General features: G+C 36.8%; 1 protein-coding gene across 1 annotated transcript; it reads left to right on the forward strand.

The window, feature by feature from the left end:
• The first annotated feature begins 1,097 nt into the window (after nt 1-1,097).
• Nucleotides 1,098-26,297, forward strand: LOC120778737 (homeobox protein slou). The gene is made up of 4 exons (XM_040110708.1): nt 1,098-3,017; nt 6,344-6,596; nt 21,781-22,064; nt 25,433-26,297. Exons 1-4 carry the CDS (start codon nt 1,497-1,499, stop codon nt 25,649-25,651), a joined length of 2,277 nt encoding a protein of 758 aa, XP_039966642.1. The 5' UTR covers nt 1,098-1,496; the 3' UTR covers nt 25,652-26,297.
• The last annotated feature ends 926 nt before the right edge of the window (nt 26,298-27,223 follow it).

The following is a 27,223-nucleotide window of genomic DNA, read 5'->3' on the forward strand; positions in this document are numbered from 1 at the left end:
AAATGTCAGTTCGCGGTTTGGTTCACCTGAGCTAAATGAAGATCATAATCTATCAACATGTGATTATGTTATATTTTCAAAACTGAAATCCCACAGGAAAGGAGCACTTTATGTTGATATCCCAGTCATTTTATTATATTAGATTCTATATATGCGTTAGTTGATCATTCCAGACATTTTATTGTGTTTAATTGAAACTATTTTATAAAAATAATTACTTTCAAAGATAATGTTATTTGAATTTTATTACATATCCAAAAAGTTCGGATAGATTTAGGGTACACCTTGTATGTATTACAATAAGTAAGTGCACGAGGCGATGTCGTGCAAATTGATGCATGAAAAAAATGAAAAGTCGCCTCGGAACACACCATTACATTTGCTAACGAGGAGAAAACAAATTAAATCATTAGATTGTGATACTGATCCTTTAAACTTAAGTACCGAGTGTAGTTACGGTGTGTCAAAAGATGCCGTATATGGCAGCCTGCATAGGGACAACTACAATAATGTTTGTTATAAACCACCATCCACTAATGAATACAAGGAAAAGCATTGAAAAACTAAATCTCTCTTTCCATCAGCGGAGAAGGGCGGGGCTTGTTTTCGCTCTTCAGAAATCACTCAAATTTGAGCTCATCAACCATCGGAGAGCTGCAACAGATGTTTTTCCGAACCGGGTGTTCACATGTACCAACCACGTATTCTCCACCACTACCTTGACCAGAAGCACCACCGGTACCGACAGTGCGCACACAAACGACAATATTTTTAGTATGAGTGACTGGGTGAATTTGGCAGCAGCGCTCAGCATCCGCTCAGTAGCATTTTGTTTGTTATAAACAGATAGTCGGCCACTGTGCAACTCAATTAGATTAACGCCGCGTAACAAATCCGAGTGATATAAAATCCGACCCATAAGACACAGCAACCCTCTGTTTAAGAGCATACAGTTATGTATTGCCACAGATTTAGTATGTTGCGCCATCCCTTCGTCCATGCTTTCGCTGGCTTTTGATTGAGCCTGAGTGGGATGCGTGACAGCTGAAAGTACGCACTGCGGATGCGGATGTGATGTGAAATCAGTAACAGTCGATTGGCTGTCATCAGAGTTACAAGTACTTAAACGACGCGAAGCGGACGGAAATTAAAGATCTCGATCGCTTATCGCCCATGAGCAGTTAAACATTTCCGATGCTAGGTTGATTGTATTTACGCATTTCGTTGACCATTGTCACCCTCCGCATCATGTAAATTGATAGTGTCGGCCGCGAGGAATATAAGTGTTTGCACGGCGTCCGAGAGCGCCATTACAACAAGTGAACGCATGGTGTAAGGAATCCGAATTCGAATTTTGAACTATCAAGTTAAGACTTCAAAGACCTTGTGTGTCGGAACGTCGTGTGTGACAAAAAAAAATTGTGAAATCAAAAACTAGAAAAATTAACAAAATCTACTCAAATAATTTTACAGTGTCTCAAAATTTATTCGGCAAAATGGTGATGCTTCAGTCACCTGCAAAAAGTGCCGAAGCTTTACCAGCGAACACCGTCGGTGACCAGCTGAGTCCGAATTCTAATCCAGAGTCGCCCAAATCAAACACATCACCGGAGATATCATGCAGCAATGCCGCCGTTACCGTCACGCCAACGTCTACAATTTCGTGCTCTTCGTCGACATCGAAGATACCGAAATTCATTATTAGCCAACAATCCCCATCAGTTACTGACGGATGTGCCGGTAGCAATACCGGTACCATGACTTCTACAGGCAAAATACCCAATGCAAATGGCGATAGTTTACGCTATTCACTGGAGCGTCTCAAACAAATGACTGAACTAAATGTAGTAAATCGTCTGAGTCCTAGTGCGAAAGCCGGGGATTTCCCAGAACACGTTGATATGGAAAAATGTAAAAATAATAATAACAATAATAGTAATAGTGTTAGCAACTACAATACTAATGGCAATGGCCCAAATGGGAGCAACCATGAGTCCAGTATTCGTCGGTCAGTTTCACCACCGCCAACTACGTACCATAGTCCACCGTTACGTAAGGTGATCGATAGTAACGATGTTTCTTGCCAACTGACGCGCCCCGAGCCATTGTCCCATCCACATGCGGCATTGTTACAACAGCATCCACATTTGTTGCAAAATCCACAATTTATTGCCGCCGCCGCTGCGCAGCACCATCATAATCACCATCAGCACCAGCATCAGCATATCCTCCACCATTCACCAGCAAATCACACACATCCACATCCTCATCCAGTAGCAGATTTCCATCCACTACGTCCACAATTATCAAACTTAGTCGGTTTGCCGACGACACTGCAAGCTACTTCGAATTTGCAACGTCTTCCATCACCAGCCAGTTCACCGCTATCGTTACCCACATCACCACTTCAACCGCATTCCGATCAGCCACAACTGCTCTCACCCGTGCAGCCGCAACATCAACACCAACAACAGCAACATTCCGTACAACAATCCTTTAGTTCTGCCAACGCCACTGTCAGTGGAAGTGTGGCACTTTCGTCGCAACAACAACATCACCTATTGTCAACACCACCCACATCAATGCTGCTCAGTGGCCCGCATACTCTTCCACATACTACCCAAATGGCCAGCTGCAGTCCCTCATCAGTACTCCCAACGCCACATGACATGGATCTGGAAAGAATTAAACTGGTTGCGGCACAAGCTGTAGCTGCCCGCTCCACTGTGAGTTTGAGCTCAGCTGCTTCCGCGTCGAGTACCTCCTCTGCCGCCGCTGCTGCCTCAATGGCTGCCGCTGCGTCCGGTCTGTGTTTGCCACCTTCGAGTTCTCGTCCGGATCTTAGTGATTATGGCTTTCGAATACAGTTGGGGGGTCTGGCGGCGGCAGCAGCTGCAGCTGCGGCCACTTCACGCCAAATCGCAGCGGCGAATTACGCACGCAGTGATACCAGTGAGGAATTGAATGTAGATGGGAATGATGAGGATAGCAATGATGGATCCCATGGCACACCTACGGTGAGTCTTCCGAAATGCAAACCTGGAATGATTTTGCGTTTCAATGTTTGATAAAATGTTATCTACTTTTATGAGTTTTGTTTAACCAATTATATGAGTCAATAGATTAATCGTTTATCTACTGAATCGTAGCTTCATAATAAATTATGTAATTATCTTTTCATTCAAATAATTAGTTTGAAATTTTTTTGTTGTTGTTGTAGCGTCAGAAAACATTCCCAAAGTAATTTCAAGGAATGGTGTCGAGTTGACAGTCCTTTGTCACCGGGTACGTTCCCGACCCTCGGGAAAGGTTTGGAGATTCATATAATGAGATGTCTCGGATTTTAGATTTCCAAAAAGAAATTTTTTTAGAAATTTAATCCAAGATAACTGCCACTGGGTCAAACCACGTCAAGTGGTCCATGAAAGTTTCGCAAAATCACTGAATTCGAAAATTAGCAGTTCATTAGGAAGGGGACCAGACGCATACCCCGTTATTGAAGGTTGAAACGATGAGCACGATAAAATTGTAAAATTATTTTCTCATAAACTACTGGAAATAAATAGATGAAACTTTATGGAATGAAAGAAAATTGTTTGTGCTATATTATTATATAAATATTTTTCACGGTAAATTTGTTTAAAAAATAATATTTTACATAATTTTTTGTTAAACAATTGAAATTTTTCATGTGTTCTTCACGCTAAAAAAAATTGAAAAGTATATAACACAACGCGGAAAATATTATTCGCCTTTAATAATCTGCAAAAAAATGTTTGTTCAATCATACCATTTCAAAGATATTGAATATTTTGTCCCCTCTTCCGCTCTTAAAACGTTTGGCACATCCTTCGTTGCGCAGTGCAAGAAAAGCATAAACTGATACAGGAAAATAATCAATAGCTCTAATATATACTTCTTAAATAAATTATTGTCAATTATTATGAACATATAGACGAATGTGTGAATATACAAAATTAGAACAATGTATAATTTACCTTTCGTTGTTGCACACAAAAAATTATGTAAAATATTACTATTCAAACAAATAGATCATAAAAAAATATCTATAATATAGCACAAACATTTTTCTTCAACTTCATAAAATTTCATCGATTTATTTCCAGTAGTTTATAAGAAAATAATTTTACAATTTTATCGTGCTCTAAATTTCAATCTTCAATAACTTTAAAGAAATTTTAAGAAATCTTTATATCACGGGGTATGCGTCTGGCCCCCTTCCTAATGAACTGCTAATTTTCGAATTCGGTGATTTTGCGAAACTTTCATGGACTACTTGACGTGGTTTGAATCCACTTATATTAAAATTTTAGGGAAACAAAGTGATTAGCCCGTAGCAAATCAAATATTCTTTTAATCTTTTTACAATCTTTAAAACGATACAATGAATTTAAAGGATAATATGTTCCTATACTTGGACTAGAGCAAATCAAATAGTCTTCTAATAATTTTTAAATATTTGTATTTGATAATATGTTCCTGTAATTTAAATACTAATCAAAACTATTTTTTTTCAGAAGTCGGTTCGTTGAAAGTCTCATACAATATCATAAAAGTATTACCAAATATTATAGAATGGGCTAAGCTTTTGTGTTTTTTATTGTTTTTGGAATTTATCGCATATTTGTATTAGTATAAATAACTCCAATATATATTTTAAATTTTTCTCTAAGTTAGGGTTGGTTAGGTTACGAGGCTGATGCTCGCGACAAAGGTAACAAAGGATCACTTGAACAGCTTGAACAGAACTTTTTGATGCTAGAAACTAGATATGGATCAAAACACCGTTATGTAAAGACGTACTTTTTTGAGCTTATTACACATTTTTTAAAACGGCTAACATAAAGTCCAGCTAATTAGCGGGTTCGCAGAAAAATATAGCTCTACGCCTGACAAGGTATTCAGCCACAATGCATGGACAATGCTCAGTTAGGATTTTTACTTTTGTGCAAGGTGATGTTTAATAAGACCAAATAGTTCAAAGGTTCTCTCACGTTTCGGTCTAATTCAGAAGGAAATCGTTGCCGCACAAATAGATTCAGCGCTAAAAGAAATAATATCGGCTCCTTTCCATTGGTCCAAGAATGTTCTTTCCCTCGAGCTCATCGAATTTGCAGTATCCAGTGCATTTATCCAAGTGCCGCATATCCTTCTGTACATAGTTTTTTTAAATTTCTGTTATCATATCAGTAGTATCATGTGTACTAAATTTGTTTAGGTGACCTAACTATATCTATTGACTTTTCTTTTGGTTTATGCAGGTGAAATGTATTCAAAAGGTTGTAGTGATAGTTTGCAGACCCCTTACTACTTTGGAAATAATATGACCAGAGAGGATTAGAGAAAATGTAGATAACATATTAGTAATAAATTGGACAGCGGTTTCTCCAATATTGCCACCAAATTAAATACAGAGAGAATCCTGTCTTGATATGTAGTAGCATGTTTGTGTTTTACAAATGCGTTGAATAATTTGAACTTCCGAGTGACTTTATACCGCATGTGCTTAGAATAAATAAAATCGGATGGAAACTTTGCGGAGTATTACTCCGGCTGTAATCCTGGCAGGTTGCAAGAGTGTTAAATGTTTGGTTATTCTCGAACTTAGGCTCTGCTGACTTGTTATACGTTTTTCTTATAACTGGTAACTATTACTGGCAAAGCGTTTCTTAACCTAAAAAACAGGAGCAACTACCAGAAGAGAGCACAAGTTGAGAAAGTAAAAAGCTGAGAGAGCTGCTAGTTCTTCTAGTGAAATTTCTACTAGCAGAAAATAGTGACCGCCACTTGAAGAAACAGCAGTTAAAGCACACGTCTATACCATACAAGCGATACTTAAAGCATTTCCTTTGATTTTGTTAATTTTCATTGTTTGTGAACTGTGAAAATAACGATTAATTCAAGTGTTGATATGAAGTGATTGTGAAAATAACATTTTGATATATCAAAGTCAGTTTCTTTTGGTTTTCCGTTTTTTAATTTATTATCAATCTTTTTCTACCTGAAAGCTAGAGGCTACTAGCAGTTAAGATGCAAAGCTTATCTAATATTCAGAAATCTACCTATAGAATATTTTATCTTAGTAAAAATAATTGTAGAGATAGTATATCCATGTATTGGAATAAGCGCTTTGTTTTCAAAATTATTTAAAATGTCAAAAAGTTTTGATATTATTCAAATGATTATTGTATGCTGAGTTTCATCGAAGTTCGTTTCTTTTTATACTACATACATTTATGTGGTTCTATGCCTTTCTCAATTACTTATCCATGTACATATATAACACCTTTTATTATCTTTATTATCTTTATTGCCTTTATAGGCCTGTCCGGTTGATCTGACTAGATCAGTACCAACATCCACCTCAACAACGTCTTCGGCGACAAATGCTTCATTGGAGAAAGAGACCACCAAACGTTTAGCGTTCTCGGTGGAAAATATTTTGGATCCGAATAAGTTTACCGGCAGAACTGGATCAATCGGCCATTATGGTGGACGTGGTTGGGGTTCGAGCAGCAGTAATGCAGATCGTGATGATGAAATGCACGACGACGAGCACAGTGAAGACATGTCAGGTGAGTTATAACAACATTTTCATTAAATATAACGGTAAACGTTCTCTCAAGAAAAAATCAGTGTAATCGCATTTGTTAATAAAAATTAAATTTCTGCTTCAATTGCAAAGAGTCGTTTAGAATAATGAAATCATGATTTGCTCAAATTTATATTTCCTTAAAGCAATACAGAAGTAGTGAATATAACCGCAAAATGCTACACTCACTGAACAGAAAAACCTTCGGCTTTGGTTTTTTTAAAGCGATTTGTAATGAGTTCTCTCAAAAGTTGTGTATTCGAAGAATTTTTTGATCCGGGTAGTTTCTAATGCAGCATTATAGAGATTTCGTTAACTTAATGATATAGAAATATTAAAATTATAACTTTAATTAATTATATTAAATACTTCGTAATGGATTTATAATCAAAATCCATTAATTTTTAGACGATAATATATAGGATCGGCTTAGCCCAAGATACATATTATACTGACTGCCAGCACTGATCAAATAAAATTAAAATATTGCGCTTATTCAACAGTAAAAAAGAAAAGTGTTACGAAAATAAGCTCTTTTTTATTTACTGAATTGAGTTCGAAATATTCTACTTGAAAATGTACAAACGAACCAACACTTCAATTCTGCTTTCACACAAATCGCATTTTTGAATAAATGAATGTGCGATATTTCTGGGTTTCCACTTCAATCTTCAATAGTAGTCTATTTCTCGTAACGCAATAAAAAGACCTTTCCCACCCACATACTTGTACACACATATGGTTACGGGAAAGGCGCCCACTTTAACTGCGTGTTGGGTGCAGGCGATACAGACTGGCTTTTAGTTTAGCAAACATGATGTTTTTATTTGTATGAGTTTTGTGGCTTTTTGGAAGCATCTAGCTGTGCTTGTGTTTAGATCGGTGTTTCATGGGTATGCTTTCATTTGCCCATGCGTTTAGCTCTCAATAACGCGAATGTTTATATGTATACGTATTTATGGTATATTTCATATGTATTCATACATTTTTCAATTCGAAATGTTCTATTCGCATTTCGTTTCATTTCTAGTTATGAGCAGCACAATGTGCTTTTCTTTGAAAATCAGTATATTTTAACTTTTTTTATCAAATCTAAAAGCTCTCTAAAATTTCGGTTTGTGAAAAACCAAATACACACATGAAATACTTACATGCCTGCCTACTTAAACATAAATATCAATGAACGGAGTTCGAAATTCACCCATCACCGTTCTCTTATATGTATATTTATTTATATGTATGTATGCTATAACTCAGTTATGCTTCGGTAGGTTTTGGTTTGATTGATATTTTAATTGGAAATTCGTTTTATGTTTTGGCGATTTTCGATTACACTCCTTAGTGAATTCTAAATCAATATTAAGAGAATGCTTTGTGCAACAAGTTAGCTCCTGAAAAAATACTCGAACTTATTGATGCGATTCTTCTTTACATGTGATTCAGATTTTATTAAATTCTAAATGTAACTCGGTTGAGATAACAGGAAAGAGTATGTTAGAAGAGAAAGAGAACTATGAAATTGAAATTATATTTCTAACGCTAAGCCATGCATAAAACCATTCCAAATTTCATTGATATCGGTGAGCCAATATTATTCCAACACCTTTGCAGAAAATATGCCTAAAAATAACTTAATTTAGTACTCTAGAGGTTGTGTTCTCAATAAAAACTAAGCTATGAATGAAGTACTGACATTGCAAATAAGATTGGTTCAAATATTTATCTTGAATACTTGATGGACTACGCAGCACGTAAAATGCACTGTTGGTGTATATTTCTTTCAATAAAATTTTAGTTGGTTCTGAATTGAAACCATTTCTACCATTACCAAAGTTACGTATACGCCTATGCATACGAGCATACACAGCGCACACACGCTCTTGTAGCACGCAAATTAACTAACTACACACATTATAAACACAATGGCGTCCATCATCATCAACACGTTATCGTCGTGTTTGTGTTAATAAAACACAATTAACTCTATCAATGGCTGAATGGCTGTAGCCTACTACCCGCAATCTGTCTGCAGACACCCGTCAGCTAGGCGGCTCGCCGGCACTCCCACCGCCAGCCAGACACTCAAATTGACTCAACTCGATAGTCGTTAAGGTACCACTTGAAATAACTGCTACTAAAACAGGCAGCGTAAATACATGGAAATTATGTTTGCGGACAAGCGGCAGTGTGGGTGGCTCGGCCGGTTGGTCTGAGGCAGTTGTAGAGGAAGGAGTGCGCGGTTTTGTTGGCACTGCTGTAGGCATTACCGCTGCTGCAATAACAGCTATTACAGCTGCTCGGTCAACTTACCGTGGAGAAATTTGCTCTTTTGAAGATATATGAAATCAGAGGACGCTAATTTAAACCATGATCTTAGCAGAAGTATAGTTAATCATTGGTTCCCCTTCCCTCGAGTTATTCTATTTTAAGTCCTTACCAATACACCGTATTTGAATAAGGATCAATACCCCGTATTTTAAAATACTTTTAGCCCAAAAGTTCGATAAGATCTTTCAATATAAACAGCTGAAATATCACGAAAAAGTAATATTATTTTATTGCAAGTCAACGAAAATTATTTTGACTATCGTGGTATTCATTTTGAATCACTGTTCGCATCGTTGTAGCTAGCATTATTATTGCCATTGTCAATGTCGATAATGTGTACCCTGGTAATGATAATTACAGCGAAACGCTGCCATAGCAAGCGAGGGACCCTGAAGGCAGTGCGCAAATTGCAAGCTACTGTCTCTACAATATAGCTCTCACTCCTGCCTTACCTAGGAACAATGGCGGACAGAGAAACAACAATACAGTTAACTACATATACGCTACTGGCGCACAGATACTCAGCCACTTACTCATATGCATGCGCTTACAGATGCGGTTTCTGCTTCTGTGGGGCTTGTGCCTCCCTCCTGCTTTGCTGGGTGTTGTGGCTGCTAATGCCGTATTCTCGTTATTGTGCTGTTAGTGCAGCGGCTGGACTCATTAATTAGCAAGGTACTTAATGACCGCACATTTATTTAGCGACTCAATGAGAGTTTGGCATTCGCTTTACCGAGTGTCACTGCGGTTGTTGTTTTAATGAGGCTGTGAGGCGATTGCTGCTGCAGCCTTTATTGCCGCTGTCGCTGCTGTCTACTGCTGTCTACTATATTCGTTGGCATTGTTCGTTGATCCTTCGGCTTGTTTGTGTGTTTAACTGGTGCAATTTGCAGAAGTGGTGCCAGTAGCCGCTCCACTGCCGGCTAAAAGTCCTTGCTGCTAGTGTATTCAAGCGAATGCGAATGCTGTGAGTGTGTTTGTATATGACGATTGTATCCTCGTAAGTGTAGGTAAGTATGTTTGAGTATCACAGAGTTCATGACATGCGCATTGCACGCGCTCGTTTATTATGATACAGATTACGGTTATGCGATTCCTGAAACATACATACATACACATGCTAATATTTACATATGTGTAAGTGTCTGCTGTTTTTGTGATGCCATGGCATATATTTTTACATAATGGAGTTGATTCGATCTACTTGTCGCTTGACAACGGGGACTTGTTAATGTTGATGGTTGCACAGTGACTCTCCGCCAAAATGTTTTAAAAAATCCACGAGAAATCGGTGTTTCGAATCTTCACTTCTGCTTAAAGTTTTTAGTTTTTTGTTTTTTTGTTTTGTTTTATTGTGTTTGCTTTGGCTTTCCTTTCTTATGGCATTCATCCCCAAAGTCTGGCAACCATTTAATTGTGGGTGGTTGCTTGGCTGCTTTTGTAGCCTACCAGAGCCACTCACACACTCTCATACTACTGGGGCCATCCCTTCGCCATTATGATATGTGTTGGTGGTTGATGAAAATGTAAAATGGCTGCGAAGTTTTGTGTGCTTCGCACTAAATTTACCATACTTTAACAGTTACTCGCTACTACTTACATATGTATGTCATATACCGTTGCTAGTACTGAATTCATTAAGCACTTTTTTTCCATCGTTGGTGTAAGAAATAATATGTGGAGAGAAAGCATAAATAAAATAACTGTATACCAAACGAGGTTTCAGACAAAGCGACTCCCTATCGTGCGACTTCTTCAGCCTGCTGCTGGAGAAAATAATTCGGGCCGCAAATCTTAATCGAGCAGGTACACTCTTTTATAGGAGTGTACAGCTGCTGGCGTATGCCGATGATATTGATATCATCGGCCTCAGCATCCGCGCCGTTAGTTCTGCTTTCTCCAGACTGGACAAGGAATCAAAGGAAATGGGTCTGGCAGTGAACGTGGGCAAGACGAAATATCTCCTGTCATCAAACAAACAGTCGTCGCACTAGCGACTTGATTCCCACGTCACTGTTGACAGTCATAACTTTGAAGTCGTAGATAATTTCGTCTATCTTGGAGCCAGTGTAAACACCACCAACAATGTCAGCCTCGAAATCCGTAAACGTAGGATAACTCTTGCCAACAGGTGCTAATTCGGACTGAGTAGGTAATTGAGCAGTAAGTTCCTCTCTCGACGAACAAAAACCAAAGGAACCATTGTTGTGCTATACGAACTGATACAGCATCGTGTCCGTAAACTTCACAAATTTCATTGTTGGCTTGCGTGGCATTCATCTCTTTTTTATACAAAAATGTCAAAATATACTGAATTTCTTCATTATTCTCACCTTTCCAACACTATATGGTATGACCTCACCTCACCTCACCGACATCTATTGACAAAATATAAAAAGACTTCTCGACTACCCAATATATCTCACACATTGACCGATGATTTTAGTAAAAACAGTCATGGAATTTAACTATGGTAAGGTTACAGTAATTAAGAGTAATGGCTATGATTTCAGTCCGCGTTTACCAAAGATTATGTAACCAACTATGAAAGCTGTATATGCACAGCTAAGAAATCGCAAAATCACACCCTGCTGCTTTCCTAGGCAGTTTGATACTTTAAGTAGGTTGCACAAGAAAATTTCTGTAAACGAATTAATGTGAATACCTGCTTCACTAATTAATGGTTATCATTTTTGAATCTGCCATTTGCTTTCAGATGTCAATTTGCATATCCCTTTCAGGATCAAATATTCACGGCGCCTTTAAATGCGCATTTATGCAAAGTATCAAGTTTGTTATAAGCAATTATAATTTTATGAAAATGCCAAAATGCGACAGAAAATGCTCCCCGAGGACACATACATATCATACATACCATATACATACATTTGTATTCGAGTATATAGTTGCATGGCCGTAAGCACTTTACTAAAGTGGTTGTTGGTGAAATTTTGTGTGTCGGTGAGTTTGCCGCAACGAGTGAATACGATTACAACCATAATAACGGAAAAGACGTGAGAAGGTATCATATTGCGGGCTTCTGCTGACGCTGTAGCGCCTTCCATGGGGCAGCTTAATAACCATCAACCCATAATACCGCCGGCAGTCTGTAAACCACTCCTACCCACCAACGCACCAATCGTCTCCACCGAGTTGTTGTTTGTTTGTTTTTGTCAACGATAAAATCTTTGTGAATGTGTGTTTGAGTGTGTGTTCTCTTTATGTTTGTGTTTGGTTTGAATTATACGATGGTACTGGTAATTAACACTCTGATTTCATAATTAAGTTTATGACTTAAAATATATGTATGTTTGTTTATGAATGGGGTATGACTTGCTAAAGCTGTGCGTAGCTTTCATACGGTCGATAAGTGTACTGGTGTGCAGTGTTTGTGCAAGCATTTATGTCCTTGCTGTGCAACGTCGAGTCAAGTTTGTTTATGCCGCTGTGTTGGTTTATCAGGATCCAATAACTTAAATGTTGCTACAGCACTTCATTGACTCACACGGGAAGCAAGGAGGCATATCCGAGGCATGAGTTTGGGTGATAAGACATGCATATAAACACACAGATATAAACCATTATAAGCCAATTTAAGTGCTTCGTTTATATATATATATATATATATATATATATATATATATGTATATATAATATACCAATGTATATATGAACCCCATGTATATTTTCATTGCTTCGAACGAAATATCCTCGTAGATATTGCCATATGGACGTACTTTGGTGTATTAGTGTGTGTGCGTATCCCTATGTCGGCACATTTTCATAAACTGCCATTTTATTATGGGCTTCGCCTCGTAAAGTTGTTCAACTACACTTGATATGGCTGAGCTTTTGAAGTAAGAGCACTTTTCATGTAATTGCGGTACATTAAAAGTGTAAAAGTGTGTGCGTACACAATAAATTGTTGTTATAATTATGGCAATTTTATAAAGTGGCAAATTTCACAAAACACAAACATAATTTGTCTGTCATTAAAATTTCATTGCACTTAGTATATAAGTGTGCACATACACACAATCATGTAATATGTGTAAATGGCTTTGCAGATAGATGCTGCTTTGATTACACTAATAGCTTTGCTTAATTTAATGGAAGCGCAAATTAATGTATTTGACTTAATATTACATGCAAATATTTTAACAAATTTTACATAACTACCAGTACATATAAACCATTTCAACTGTGCTTACAGGTACAGCACATGTGGAGCTAATAGAGTGTATCTTTTGATTTACAAGGGAAAGTCTATGCTAATGTAGTTAGAAATTAAAAAAGAAGAAACAACTTAACTTCGTTGCAGTGAAGCTATTATACCCTTCTCATCTTTCAGCTTTCCTTACAAGAACTTGATGACTCCAATCGTTCAGTTTATATGCCATCTATGTATATGCTTTTTATATGTCGGCGGTTCCGACAAATGATCATTATGAGATTCATTTAAATTTGAGATCTCTTTAAAATTTAAGTCCTCAGTTAGTTAATACTTGTATGAGTAAGTTGTAAGTATAAGTTAGGGTAAATATTAAACAATGAAAAGAAAGCATAATTTCTTGCAGAATAAATTCTGACGGAGAAATTCTTGAAATTGGTTATGGTTATTAGGTTAAAGGTTAGGTTCGTTTGTTTGTTTTGTTCCTCAATTATTATTAAACTTCTGACCTGTAATACAGTTAGGCTTCGTAGAAAAAAACGATATGGACTCATAGTAAATAAATTCTCAAGTGTATGCTTGTGGTATATTCGTAAGAGGGTTGGGCAATCTATAAAAATATATCTGACTATCATTTTTACTTTTGTACATATGTTTCAAAGATATACAGTCCGAGGAGTATAATAGAACACAACGAAACTTAGCGGACTCATTATCGAGCCATTATATAAACTTGGGCTGGGTAAGAGTCAGACACCCAATAGAAAATGAATTTTTTACACTTTATTTACCGTGAAATCCTCGCTCTATGCTATACCCACTAAGTGCAATCTGCATTTGTTCTCCATAGCCTGCGAACCCTGATGCAACAAAACAATAATTTCTTGTGCAAAGATTTGCTACCGTTTCCACTGCAGCCTCGCGTACCCCCTTCTTCTGGCAGAACTAACCGAGGCCATACAGATTTGCTTGTTGCTTTTAATTTCATGCTAACCATCGACGTTGTTGTTGTTCGAGCTGTATCCGTCAGCAAACCTTAAATATTAAATGAACCATTGATGTTATTTTTCTGATTAATTACCGCGTTGTTATGTCTGTATGTATGTGTAGTATGTACAAAACACACACTTTCAAATGCATACGTCCATGTTTGCAACTGATGGAGTGCAATGATTGCATGGACGCGGCGTTGTGCTGTTGTCTGTCGCAGTCGAGCCGCCGCAGCTCTTGGCGGTAATGCCCCCAAAGGCTGCTGAGCTCTGCTTGTGCTGAACGCTAATGTAAAGCAAACGAATGTGTGTTTGCTCGCGCATGTTTACCTACTTTTAGGCGCTGCAGCCGATACTCACACCTACACCTAACCTAATTACATGCAAATATGGCCAATGATGTTGGCCAATTACCAGATTTGTTCAAGCATTCTTCATCAATCTGCGGTGTAATGATGAACGGTGTTCGGTAATTCATTTGTGGATGACAGGAGTTAAGCAGATATTCCAATGTAATAAGATTTAAACTAGCTGATAACATAGGGAGTCGTCGCCGCACACACAACCACAGACTTATGCTTTGGAGATATCGCTTTGGAGTCCTTCGTCTTTGAAAGAATTTAGAAACATTTTATTTCGGGTCGACAGCTTTCCTTATCCCCATTTGCCGCCCGTTTTACGTTGCACCCTTTTCGATTTGCCACGAATGAGTTGATTTGCGTCAATCCAATTTTCGCCGTGTAATTTGTGTAAACCCGAGTGTTTGCTTATGCCGCACCATCCCATTGAGTACATTTGCCTGGTGACTTGCGCTAAGCACGACTGGTGACAACAAAGGGTTGCGCCATGCCTTGGGCTTTTCATACCAGATTGTCAGTTTATTTTGGCATTTTAAATTGTTTTGACGTGTAGTTAATTTGTTAACACGAAAAGTTTACGGGCGGAATTTTACGTTTCCTTCATGCTAAGTTGACAGAAAAGGGTGTGCCTGAAGACGGAAGCCAAACGGCCATTATAATATAGTGGTATGAATGTTCTCGCGCTTGTTGGATGGATTAGCGGTCTTATGAAGGTTTAATTTATTGGGAGATATTTTTTGATTTTCCCTCCATCATTTGAGTTTGAGTTTTGCTCAATCAAGTAAAAATAAAAACATATTTTATAATTATAATTTTAATTTAATTGTTATATTTAAAAATTACAATTATATTATGTATCATGCAGGGCAATGTTAATCATATTATTACACACTGAGATAAAAAACTATCTTTACGTAGAGAAACGTGTCTATTATTTTCATAGGAGCAGATATTTTTCCTTAAACTAGGCCACCAAAACAGACGGTATTTCAACGAATACTTGACAACACCTCTGGTAACTAACAGAAATTGTGACTCCTTTGGTTTTGGTTGATTTATCTATAGTATACCATTTAAATCAGTGGTTCCCAAACTTATTTTGTCTACCGCCCACTTTGAGAATAAATATTTTTTTAGCGCCCCCATTTTTTCACCTATTTAAAAACCACTATAACTTCAAATTAATTATTGTGGCCTAAGTATATATGTACATATATTAACGGAGAATTCTAAACGAAACTTTTACTATAACCAGCAACTTGAAACCTAAGCGCAGTAGGCAACATACAACGGCGCTTAGGTCTCAAGTTAACTCTTACAGGCTCCACTTGCCAATAAGAATGATTATTGAAACACAACTTTATAGTATTAAAACAGAGAATCTTTTATTAAAAATAAAACTAAAATAATCGATCCTTATATAAAAACTAATGTGATGAATCTGATGCTGTTTAATACGTTTGTTAATATCAGGTTCCAATTTACTCAAGAACAGTCGCAAGTCGCCACGTTCGGTAACAAGCAAACGATTTCTATTTTTAGTAAGCAGTGTTGTCACAGCACTAAATCCACGTTCACACAAATATGACGATGGGAATGCTATCAAGAATCGTTGAACGTTTGACTAAAATCCAGGGTACAATTGCGAGATCGGTTTTCGTAGCCAAAATTCTTGGTAACCATTTTTGAACTTGATTTTTATTTCCTCGTTTGTTGTCAATTCTATAAGTTCTTCTTCCAGCTGAGGTGATATTGCTGTGTTGACATTTGAAAACGGATCCAACACCCAGTCTGGTATTTCCAAGTTCAAAATGTCCGGGTATCGTTCGGTGAAGTCAATGTGGAGGTTTTCCAAATGTTGGCAGTAGGCAAACAATTCGTCGTTACTGCATGATACGAGTACTGATAAATTCGGAAAGTTGTGAAACTCACGTCTGCCCAGATTCTTTTTGTGTAGAAGCAGTTTGGCTGCGAAAGCAGCAACGACGTTTTTTGTTTTAATTAAATTTAGATTATCGCCTTGCAGTTGGAGATTCATGTCGTTGAACAATTTATACAGGTCTGTCATGTAAGCTATATCATTCTTTGATGTTATGAGGTTGTCTTGCATTTCTGTATCTTAAGTTTTCAAGAACTCTATAACAGAGTCAAACAGGTTGTAGAATCGAGTCAGACAATTGCCTCTTGATAGCCAACAAGCTTCAGTTTGAAACAACAAACGATTGAAATCCTCGTCATTAGTAACACAAAGCTGATAAAATAATCTATCATTCAAAGAGCTGTTGCGGATTTTATTGACTGCTTTGATGACATATTGCAGTGAATGAAATAGTTTTTCACTTAAGTTTCTTGCAACTAAATGTTGTCTATGAATAACGCAATGTACACCAAGGACATCTGGAATTTTATTTTTTAAGTACGCTATGAAGCCTTTATGGCACCCTGTCATAGCTGGAGCGCCATCCGTAGCAACTGAAATAATATTTTTCTAAGGAATTTCTTTCTCATCGCAAAATTTTTCCAATATACATATTGAATATGGTTTCGCCTTTTGTATCGGTCTCTAAATTTCTATCAAATAATAGTTCTTCACATATTTTCTCATCTTTAATAAAACTCACGTAAGACAACAACAATGCTTCATTAGCTGGTAAAGTGGACTCATCCAGCTGAATTGAAAATTGACTTGACCTCAGGTGATCGCACAATGATTCTTCAATGTTTTCAGCCATTTCATCAATTCGTCTTTGCACAGAACTCAAAGGAATTTTTCGGATAATATCTGCGGCCGGTTTATGAAGCACGGTAGTTATTACTTCATTTATTGCTGGCAATATTAACTCTTCTCCGATGTTATGTGGTTTGCCTTTTGAGCAATTAACAAAGAGATATTGTACGAAGCTCGAAGTCCGTCATCATCTTGCTTAGCAGCCGCCGAAAATAGTTTTGCTACGCACTTCTGAGTATTATGCTTCTTCTCTAGGTCTAGGAAAATATGCTACATTCTTTGTCTCTCTTATCTAGATGCATTTTATTCAAATGATCTTGCAGTCTTGAAGGCTTCATTGCTTCATTCGAAAATGTTTTTAGACATAGAAGACACAAAGGCGAGATGGTTTGTGGGATTTTCAATGAATTCAAATTTAATGTACTCCGCACAGTATTGCCGTCTCTTCTTTTTTACTTCCGACATTGTTTTGCTTTGAGAAATACGTTTAACTTCGCGAGTAGTGTAAAGGAGGCATAAGTAATGCTCATCTATTGCGCGCAAAACCACAAATGAATATAAAATAAATATTACATTGTTTATATTAAGCATAATTATTATATAGTAGTTCAAAACTATGAATTCTTATTTTTCCTAGAAATACATTTGTAAAAAAAGGATCTTTCTCCTTTTCTTATTATCTTATTTTTCCCATAAATACATTTGTAAAAAAAAGGATCTTTATCCCCAGAAATACATTTGTAAGAAAGGATAAAGATCCTTTTTTTATTTTCCACATAAAAGGTTTAAGGAGTTCAAAAGCTCAAAACGTGCGTTACATCAGCTACCTACCCGACGTCATTTCGCAAGTGATAAAATAAATTATTCAAGAGCTCAAAGCATTCGCTACATCAGCTCGAACCTACCTACCCTACACCTTTGCGCAAATGATTATATTATGATAGCAAATGCCCACATACAGATTTGGCAATGGCAATAGCAATACGTTTGACAGTTAGTATTATATAAATTCTATCCTGTCGAGATGCCCCGTTATGAAATGGAGCGACCGATTGACATGATTTTAATTTTTTCTATATTCAATAAAATAGGACAGATATATGAACTACACGGAGAGAAATATAGAACCGAGTTTGAGCAATCTTTTAATTCATATTAGTTGATGTTCACAAGTTGTTGTTGAGAGTCGAGAGCTCATTTAGTCGTTGTCTAAGAGGCCTCCTAGCTAAATAAAAATACAAATAACCCCCCAGGCCCCCATTTTCTTTTTGGGTCTCTTACCGCCCCCCATGATACCTGCAACGCCCACAAGGGGGCGTTATCGCCCACTTTGGGAAACACTGATTTAAAGCCTAGATTGTATGCATTTAAATCGATTAATATTTTAAGCAGATATCCACATTATTTGTTGTGTGGTTAAGGGGTTATATACAATTAGAAGGTCGAAAAAAGCGAATTTTCCAGACTTTTTTTGAGAAAACGTTTAAATGAATTGATACAAAAGTTTTACCAATTTTGGTGCATTTTAATTGTATTTCTTAGTATTAGTAAAAATATTTAATTGGAAAGGAACTACAGCTGATCTCCGAGAACTCCTCTCGAAAAGCGTTTTGCGGTGACCAATATATCTCTGAATTGCATTTCTGATATTAAAAAGCAAACAGATTTAGTTAAAGGAATGTTGAATCTAGAGATTAACCGAAGGAATATGCAAAAAACATTTGACAAAACTGCGCTTTCTCAAAAAATAATTGATTTTTTACCAAACTTAGGGCCTTAAATTTTTTATAAACAAAAAAGTATATATCGTAGTGAAAAAATCTTCGGTTAATTACTAAAAAATATATGTTAAAATTTGAGTCTAATTGGTTTAGCCGTCGAGTAATGTTGGTCACCGACTTTGAAAACTCCATTTTCAGAAAAACGTGTTTAAAGTGTGACTTTGTATTTCCAAGCACTCCGAACGCCTTTTGAAATTTGCGTGTAACTTCGAAAATATCGAAATAAAAACAAAAAAAACAAAACGTTAACTTCGACTGCACCGAAGCTAATATACCCTTCGCAGGTGCATTTCTTTAAGTAAGATAAGTGAAGATACCACGTCAAACGCAAAAGTTTTCCATACAAGCCCTTGATTCCGATCGTTCGGTTTGTATGGCAGCTATATGCTATAGTGAGCCGATCTGAACAATTTCTTTTGATATTATATTTTTTCTATAAATAATAACTCATACCAAATTTCGTGAAGATACCTTGTCAAATGTGAAAGTTTTCCATACAAGAACTTGATTCCGATCGTTCAGTTTATATGGCAGCTATATGTTATAGTGGTCCGATATCGGCAGTTCCGACAAATGAGCAGCTTAAAGAGAAAATGACGTTTGCAAAATTTAGTAGTTCGTAAATACACAGACGGACAGACTGACAGACAGACGGACATGGCTAAATCGACTCAGCTCAACATACTGATCATTTATATATATATCCTTTATAGGGTATCCGACGCTTCCTTCTAGGTGTTACAAACTTCGTGACAAACTTAACCCCCCTGTTCAGGGTATAAAAATCGATTTTTTGAAAATTCTAACTGTGTGTAACCCCTACAAATTAAGACATTGCTGACGAATCAAAGTGTCATCGCAAATGTCACACATCGGAACATAAGTTCGGTAAATTGAATATACTCATCATTGCAATAACAATTAATTGACTCAAATTTTTAATCATTCTATCGAATATGTGATATTTATGAGTATGTTATGTAACTCGATTGCATCTTCAAGTTAGTAATTACAATAATACTCGATACATTTTCATATTAAAAGCAAACAATCAGGTCATGTAATCAAATCGATTGTTCACATTATGATATACACTTCCCCCGAACTAATATAATGTGATTATATTTATAGTAATGAAGAATTTAATTACATACACACACATACCTATCCACCTACTCACATACATAAGTAAGCGTGATTGTAATTGATTTATTGCTCATGTTTGTAAACAAAACGCAATGCAAGCAGATCGCATATTTTGCAAAGCGAGTAACTTGCTACAAATGCCTATGTATAATATACAAATCCTAATGCTTAATGTATGTACATATGTGTGCATAGGTACGAAGCAAGCAGTTAGTAACCCGGATCAAGAGCGATCCATCTTATAAAAGCGTTGATGATTTGCGTTTAATTGAAAGACGACCCAACGGAAGTGGCCATACGCTCTTGATGGACGATGGGCAACACCCACTGCGAAATCCATAAGCATATGTATATAAAAGTAGGAGATGCAATACATATACAGGGTTTGTTCGGAAAGTAATAGGACTGATCGCGACTTCGACAAACACCGACAATGTGACTCGTGTGTGCAAAGTTTTGAACTCAGACCGTCGACTAAATATTCGTTTAATTGCCTAGATGTTAAATTTATCAAAATCTGTGTTTCATGACATTGTGACGGAGCACTTGAACATGCGCAAGGTGTGCGCGAAGATGGTCCCAAAAGTGCTCACCGACGACCAGAAATTGCGGCGAGTGGAAGTGTGCCAGGAAATGTGAACATGTGTGAAAATGACTGCCCAACGAAAGGCAAGCATTTTGAGACGACAGAGGGGATCCAAGCGGCATGCACGTCGGCTCTGAAGGCTTCCGTGACGCCTTCAATGCTTGGAAATCGCGCTGGCAGCGCTGTATCGACGCATAAGGAGCCTATTTTAAATAATTGTAACGATTGGTTCAATAAATTTTTTTAAAACGACTCAGTCCTATTACTTTCCGGACAAACCCTGCACATATGCATGTAAGTGTATCTAATGGTAGACACGAAAGCGGCATGTAGCTGAATGTGTGTGTTTTAATTGAATTTTGATTGGCACATGCCGGTGTGGCGAATGAGTTCGAAAAATAACTGTTATGGATGAGCTCTGTGTTATTGCACACACACATGCAGGCAACCAGCAAGAGATAACGGAACATGTGTACCCTCATGCGGCAACAGATAGCACTGTGGCATGTATGAATGTGTGCTGTTGCTCTCACAAATAAATTTACAACATACACATTTTCACCTTAATTCCCTAAGCGCGCGTGGGCGGTTGTACATACGAGTATGTGTGCGCGTTTGCGTATTTGTTTGTATTGGCTTTTCCAATTAATTCCGTAATGCTACTCGTGTCGATGTGTTTTGCCGTAGTCGTTCCTCGTCGACTTTGTTTTGCTATCATTGTAATTGTTTTCCTTGCGTTTGTTTTTGTTATTGCTGTCAGTACTTTTGTGTTATTGTTGTGATTGACCAACGCATCAGTGATTGATTTCATCAAATGACTATTTCGAGTTGCGGCGTTTCCACCTTCATCAAACGGGTGACATCAAAGTGTTGTAGACAGGCTTTGAGCGCCCAGACAAACCCCCGAACAGTCCACTATGGAGCTAATAGCGTTGGAGAGGAAATTAAGGTGGCGTAAATGATTGATAGATGTCGAATGCTGAATATCCTTCAAAATGTTAATTGTCTCGTTTATATGATTTGCAATGATTTTAAGGGTTTTCTTGGTTTATTTTCCACTTTTCACTTATTTTTTGTAGCTCACGACCTCAATGACATGGATCAGGATGACATGTGCGATGATGGGATGAGCAGCGACATTGATGATCCGGCCAGCGAGACGGACTCAAAGAAGGGTGGCAGTCGCAATGGAGACGGCAAGTCGCAGGGAGGCAGTGGTGGTGGTTCAAAGCCACGACGTGCCCGCACCGCATTCACATATGAGCAACTAGTGTCGCTGGAGAACAAATTTAAGACGACGCGTTATTTGAGCGTTTGCGAACGGCTGAATTTAGCGTTGAGCCTCAGTCTAACCGAAACACAGGTGAGTGCTAAAATTAATAATAGTTTCACTTAGGTTTTAAAGAACTTAAATTTATTTTAATTAGTAAGAAGTGATCGCTAAATCTATTTTTTTTTCATAAATAATTTGAAGCGCCTTGGAATTTTTAAAACATTACTTATGTATCTTAGTCTTCGTGGAAATTTACAAGGAAATTATTTGGATTGACTATATATATTATTTATCTTAACCCTTCTGTTATGTTAATAAAAAGTTGAACATGTGTATAGGCAAAGTTTTTCGAGAAAATCCTGCGCTTTTATGTTTTTGACGCGTTCCAATTAGAGTGGATTTCTGTCCATAAAACGTAGGCATTATAAGGGCCAACGATTAGTTTCTCTCTTGCACGTATATGTTTCTACTAATTGGTTTTGTAGAATTATAAAAATCTATTATTTCCGGCAACTTCTTGGCATGGTTTTCAATAACCTAATGATGAAAAGTCTTCAATATACTAACCATTTTATACTTTATAGGAATGTATTGAACAATGATGATATCCATCAAAGAAGAAACGTCTGTTTAGTAGTGGTAATTGTCTTATTATTTCTCATAGTGCCCCTCAATATCATATTATTATTCAGTAAAAGTAATGCCAAATCTCGAGTTGTAAAAAAGTTATCTGTTTGTTGTATTCCGTCATTCATACCCACTTACTAGATCCAATCCTACCCAAGCATCCCATTCCTTTATCTCTTATTTACATCGCTTACTTGGCATGTAAGCTAAGAATGGACATTTGCCTTTAAAAGAAATTAAACGCTCATCCACTGTTACGTTTCCATAGAGAACAAACAGTAGTGGTAAGTTAGGTACCCATTTCTCGTAAAAATCCCGAATTGGAGCAAGTTTATCATATACTTATTCTCGCTCTGCGATTGTCTCTTTTAATGAACCTCAGCACACAACTTATTTCCAAAAAATTTGTAAGTGACATTACAACGCAAAATATTAGTCGGCCACGAACTTCATCTCAAAGACTGCGGAAATTTTCTCCGTACAACCGATAAACGCTTGTTTCCAAATTATATGTATTTTAATCCTAATATCAGAGTACCCAAAAATCCATTAAATTCTATTTCATCAATTGTTATATACGAGTATTTCTCCCCAATCTCGATGTTGGTGAACTGTAGCACACGTCAAATGATTCTTTTATATTTGATATTTGGTGAACTGAATATACTGAAACCGGGAGTGTCGTCGAATTATATTTTCTGTTCTGGCTCTAGTGCTATTGGTTGTTGTCGGTGAAAAGTACACGGGAATGTTACTTATATCAGCTTCAGCAATATTGTCTTCTTCTTCACCAGCAATGTAGCATTCTTTTCAGAAGGTTCGTCATCTGGCAATTCTTCTTCTTCTTGACAATGTCTTCTATTATTGTCTAATGTATTTGGGTTTCTGTCAGACGACAAATTTGCTGAATCAGATAATACTCCATCGAAGTCAATCAAAATACTCACCGATGCTTGGTTACGTTTCATTTTACAAAATATCTGCAATGTCTGTCGTTTTACACAAAAATGGCGCGAAACTTCCTCTTGCCACTAAATGACCTTATGTTGCCCACACGTTAGGTTTGATTCTGTCATGTTTTTTTTTATCAAATTATAAAAAATATTTTGCACTTTTTCAAAGCGATTGCCCTCAATGCAAGAATTCGTAAAAGGAAATCTCAAATTTGGTGTCTTTTATGAGATATGTATAAGCAAAAATAACATAAAAAGGTCACGAGATGACCTTAAGGTAACAGAAGGTTTAATTGAATAAAGTAAACAGCATTTTCACTTTTAAGAAACCACTCCATTTTTTGACAAAATTCGCGTTTATTACTCAGCATTTTTGCCGAATGATCAAATCAGACTTCAGTCTAGGCGATTAATTCTTCAAGGCTCTTATGAGGTCTGAGCACAGGGAAGAGCTGAGGAAGCCAGCACAATAGTGCAGAAATTCGAACTCTCGCACAGCCAAATTAATTTCTATGAATTCATATTGTCTTCAAATATTATTCTTTATGTGATGCAAATCAGCACTTGTTGCTACGGAGCATGGAACATACCTAACGGTTGTATGTATCACCTAAAACCAATAGCGATAGATATGGGGTATATATGTATATAAGTGAATGATCAGGATGGCGAGACGAGTTCAAATCCGTCTGACTGCGCGTCTGACCGTCCGTCCGTGCAAGCTGAAACTTCTGTAAAAATTAAGATATCGTAATGAAACTTGGTATTTATGTTCCTAGGCAAAAAAAAAATATTGGTACTGTGCGGAAAACAATCGCTCAAAAAAGGCTCATGTAGTATCGTTGAAAAAAGGGTAAAAAAAACGATAGCGGTGCTTCGAAAGACGTCCTGAAACGGGATAGATGGTGAAACAGGATTTAGGTGTATGTGCTCGAAAGTAATGAGTAGTCGAATGTATGGGTATTCCAAGATGAGCCGAATTTATCAAAAGATGTTCGAGCACTAAGCAATTCCAAGCAAATGGTTTTTCTTGATGTTTTGGAACAATTTAACATATCACCAAACAACGCAGAACAGTAAACTCTGAGTGTTATCCTACCATTTCTATGCCAGTTATCTTTCAAGAAATAAGGAAATCCAACAGCCGTAGACGGTCCACTCTTCACCTCGATAATGTGAGCTCTCAAACATCGACTGAAACAATTGTATTTTAGAGCATAAAAATCATTAATTTGATAAGTCATTTACCATATGATCCTGACTTAGTAACCTTGAAGAGGTTACTGCTTTCAAAAGGCATGTTTTGGACATGCCACAATCAGGGTGGCAAAGGTGCATCGACAATTGGTAAAAACACATGCAAAAAGTGTATAGATTGTAATGGATAATAATTTGAAAAGCAGTAAAGCGATTTTCTATAATTACAATTTGTTCTCGTTCTTTAAACCCAAAGTATAAAAGACAATCTACGTTTAGCAATATAAGTAAGTCTAAGTTAATGGCCTTCAATATAAATCAAGAAGATATCCTACTTGGATAATGATCGTCCTTGCAATTTTTTACAACATTTTTTAATTTGATTTACTTTAATTCTTGCAAGTTGGAAGAGTATAAAATGTTCGGTTATATCTGAAATTAGCTCTCCTTCACTTGTTTCAAAAATGATTTGATCGATAGTTGTGAAATATGCTAATGTAATTTGATGGTTAGATCTAACTAAAAAATATAGTAGACCCAATCCTTTGTTGAAGCGATTCGAAGGCTTAATCTCAAAGCCATTTGGAAATTATATTAATTAAACACTTAAATCAATATATTAACTGTCACAAAATGTCTTCACATAGCTTTCCTAATTCAAGGTCTATTATGTCATTTTAGGTGAAAATCTGGTTTCAAAATCGTCGCACCAAATGGAAGAAACAAAATCCCGGCATGGATGTGAATAGTCCGACAATACCACCGCCACCGGCGGGAGGCGGTTTTGGACCTGGTGCCTACGCCAGCAGCCTGCTCTACTCGCACGCCGTGCCCTATCCACCATACGGCCCTTACTTCCATCCATTGGGAGCGCATCATCTCAGCCACTCGCACTCATAAAATTGCAAGATGCAACAGCGACTGTTGCAAATATTAGAAATGCGCAAATATCAAAAGCGCGACGAACACTCGACTAAGATGGGCGGCAGTGAGAGCAGATTGGACAAATAAAATACAACTCTGAGTGTATTGGATGGCTTGGGTAGAGAACCTTAGTCGGTGACCCTTTGTAAAATGTGATTGCAGTATTGTTTTGAGACTAGACCACAAATCGAATATACAATTCTGCTTAGATTTGCGAATTACATTTGCTGCTTTAAAATGTTAACGCTTCCGAACATCAATACAAAAAGCAACGCAAAGCAAATTCGCATGAAAACTTTATTTGTGCTGTCAATTATGCACCCTCAAATACACAACCGTCTACTGTAAATATGTATGCATTGGAATATCAATTGATTAAAAATGTAACATTTTATTTAGTACCAAGCATTAAATTGTGAACAATGTAAATATATAATTAAGACTATATGGTATATACACGTATGTATGTGCGTTAGGTAATCATAATTATTGTAGATATGTAAAGCTTTAAATTAAACATTAGCTGTTAGTAAAGGGCTCTGCTTTTTATCTCTAAGCTTGCAAACTAAATCCAAATGTGAATAAAATTAATATAAACACCAGCGATAATTTTTAAAAGTAAGCCAAAGAAAATCAAAATTAAGATTATGAAATTTAAAAGCATTAAACTACGTATGACATAAAAATACATACAGATATAAAGTATTGTTTTTGTTTATTGAATGAAAAGGCTAAATTTATTCAATCGGGGCTAGAAGCTGAATCTTCTGCAAATTTCTGAAAATTGACTTTGATGTTACAACTGGCTTTTATACTCTTAGAACACGGTGCTACAGGGTATAATAGTTTTGTTCTCCTAACGGTTGTTTATATCACCTAAAACTAATCGAGCGACGAGTTCATATCCGGGTGACTCTCTGTCCACCTGTACAAGCTGTTACTTGAGTAAAAATATAGATATCTTGGTATATCTACCAACGCGTTGCGTGGCAAAAGAGCAAAGACGAGTTCGTAGATGGTTGTAATCGGACTACTGCCACGCCCACAAAACCCGATTAACTGAAAGGCTATAAAATGAAATATACAACTAAATGAAATAACGAAGCACTAAAGTAAAATATAAAATTTTAATTTGTTACAGGGGATTGCAGTAGCAAGGCACGTCTGCGGTTTTAAATATTTTAAAAAGTGGGCGCCGCCCCTCCTCCTAATAGGTTAATTGTATACTGGCAGGTCGACCGGCTTCGCACGGGTATTAAACAATCATTTCAAAAGTTATAATTTTGTAAACACTACCACACACATACTTTCTCGTTTTTGCGTGTTGTCACTACAAATGAGTAAAGTGAAGGAAATTCGAATAAGTACATATATTTTTTTGTATTATTATTATTTTTTTAAATTTTTGTAAAAAGTATCTATATAAATAGTAATTTTACTTTCTCTGCTCCTGAAAAATAATTTATAGAGTCAGAACTTCCCTAAATCGAATTTATTTTGTTAACTTTAAATTACTGAAGAGTAACGATCTAAGTTTTGTAAAAAAAA

This window comes from Bactrocera tryoni, chromosome 1, assembly GCF_016617805.1.
Source record: "Bactrocera tryoni isolate S06 chromosome 1, CSIRO_BtryS06_freeze2, whole genome shotgun sequence".
Lineage (NCBI taxonomy): Eukaryota > Metazoa > Arthropoda > Insecta > Diptera > Tephritidae > Bactrocera > Bactrocera tryoni.

What these genes read in the sequence shown, in the direction of transcription:
- LOC120778737 (XM_040110708.1), top strand. Translation starts at nt 1,497, where the DNA reads ATGGTGATGCTTCAGTCACCTGCAAAAAGTGCCGAAGCTTTACCAGCG. An exon ending in GCACAGTGAAGACATGTCAG is followed by an intron (nt 6,597 to 21,780) that starts GTGAGTTATAAC and finishes TATTTTTTGTAG; the next exon opens with CTCACGACCTCAATGACATG. An exon ending in TCAGTCTAACCGAAACACAG is followed by an intron (nt 22,065 to 25,432) that starts GTGAGTGCTAAA and finishes ATGTCATTTTAG; the next exon opens with GTGAAAATCTGGTTTCAAAA.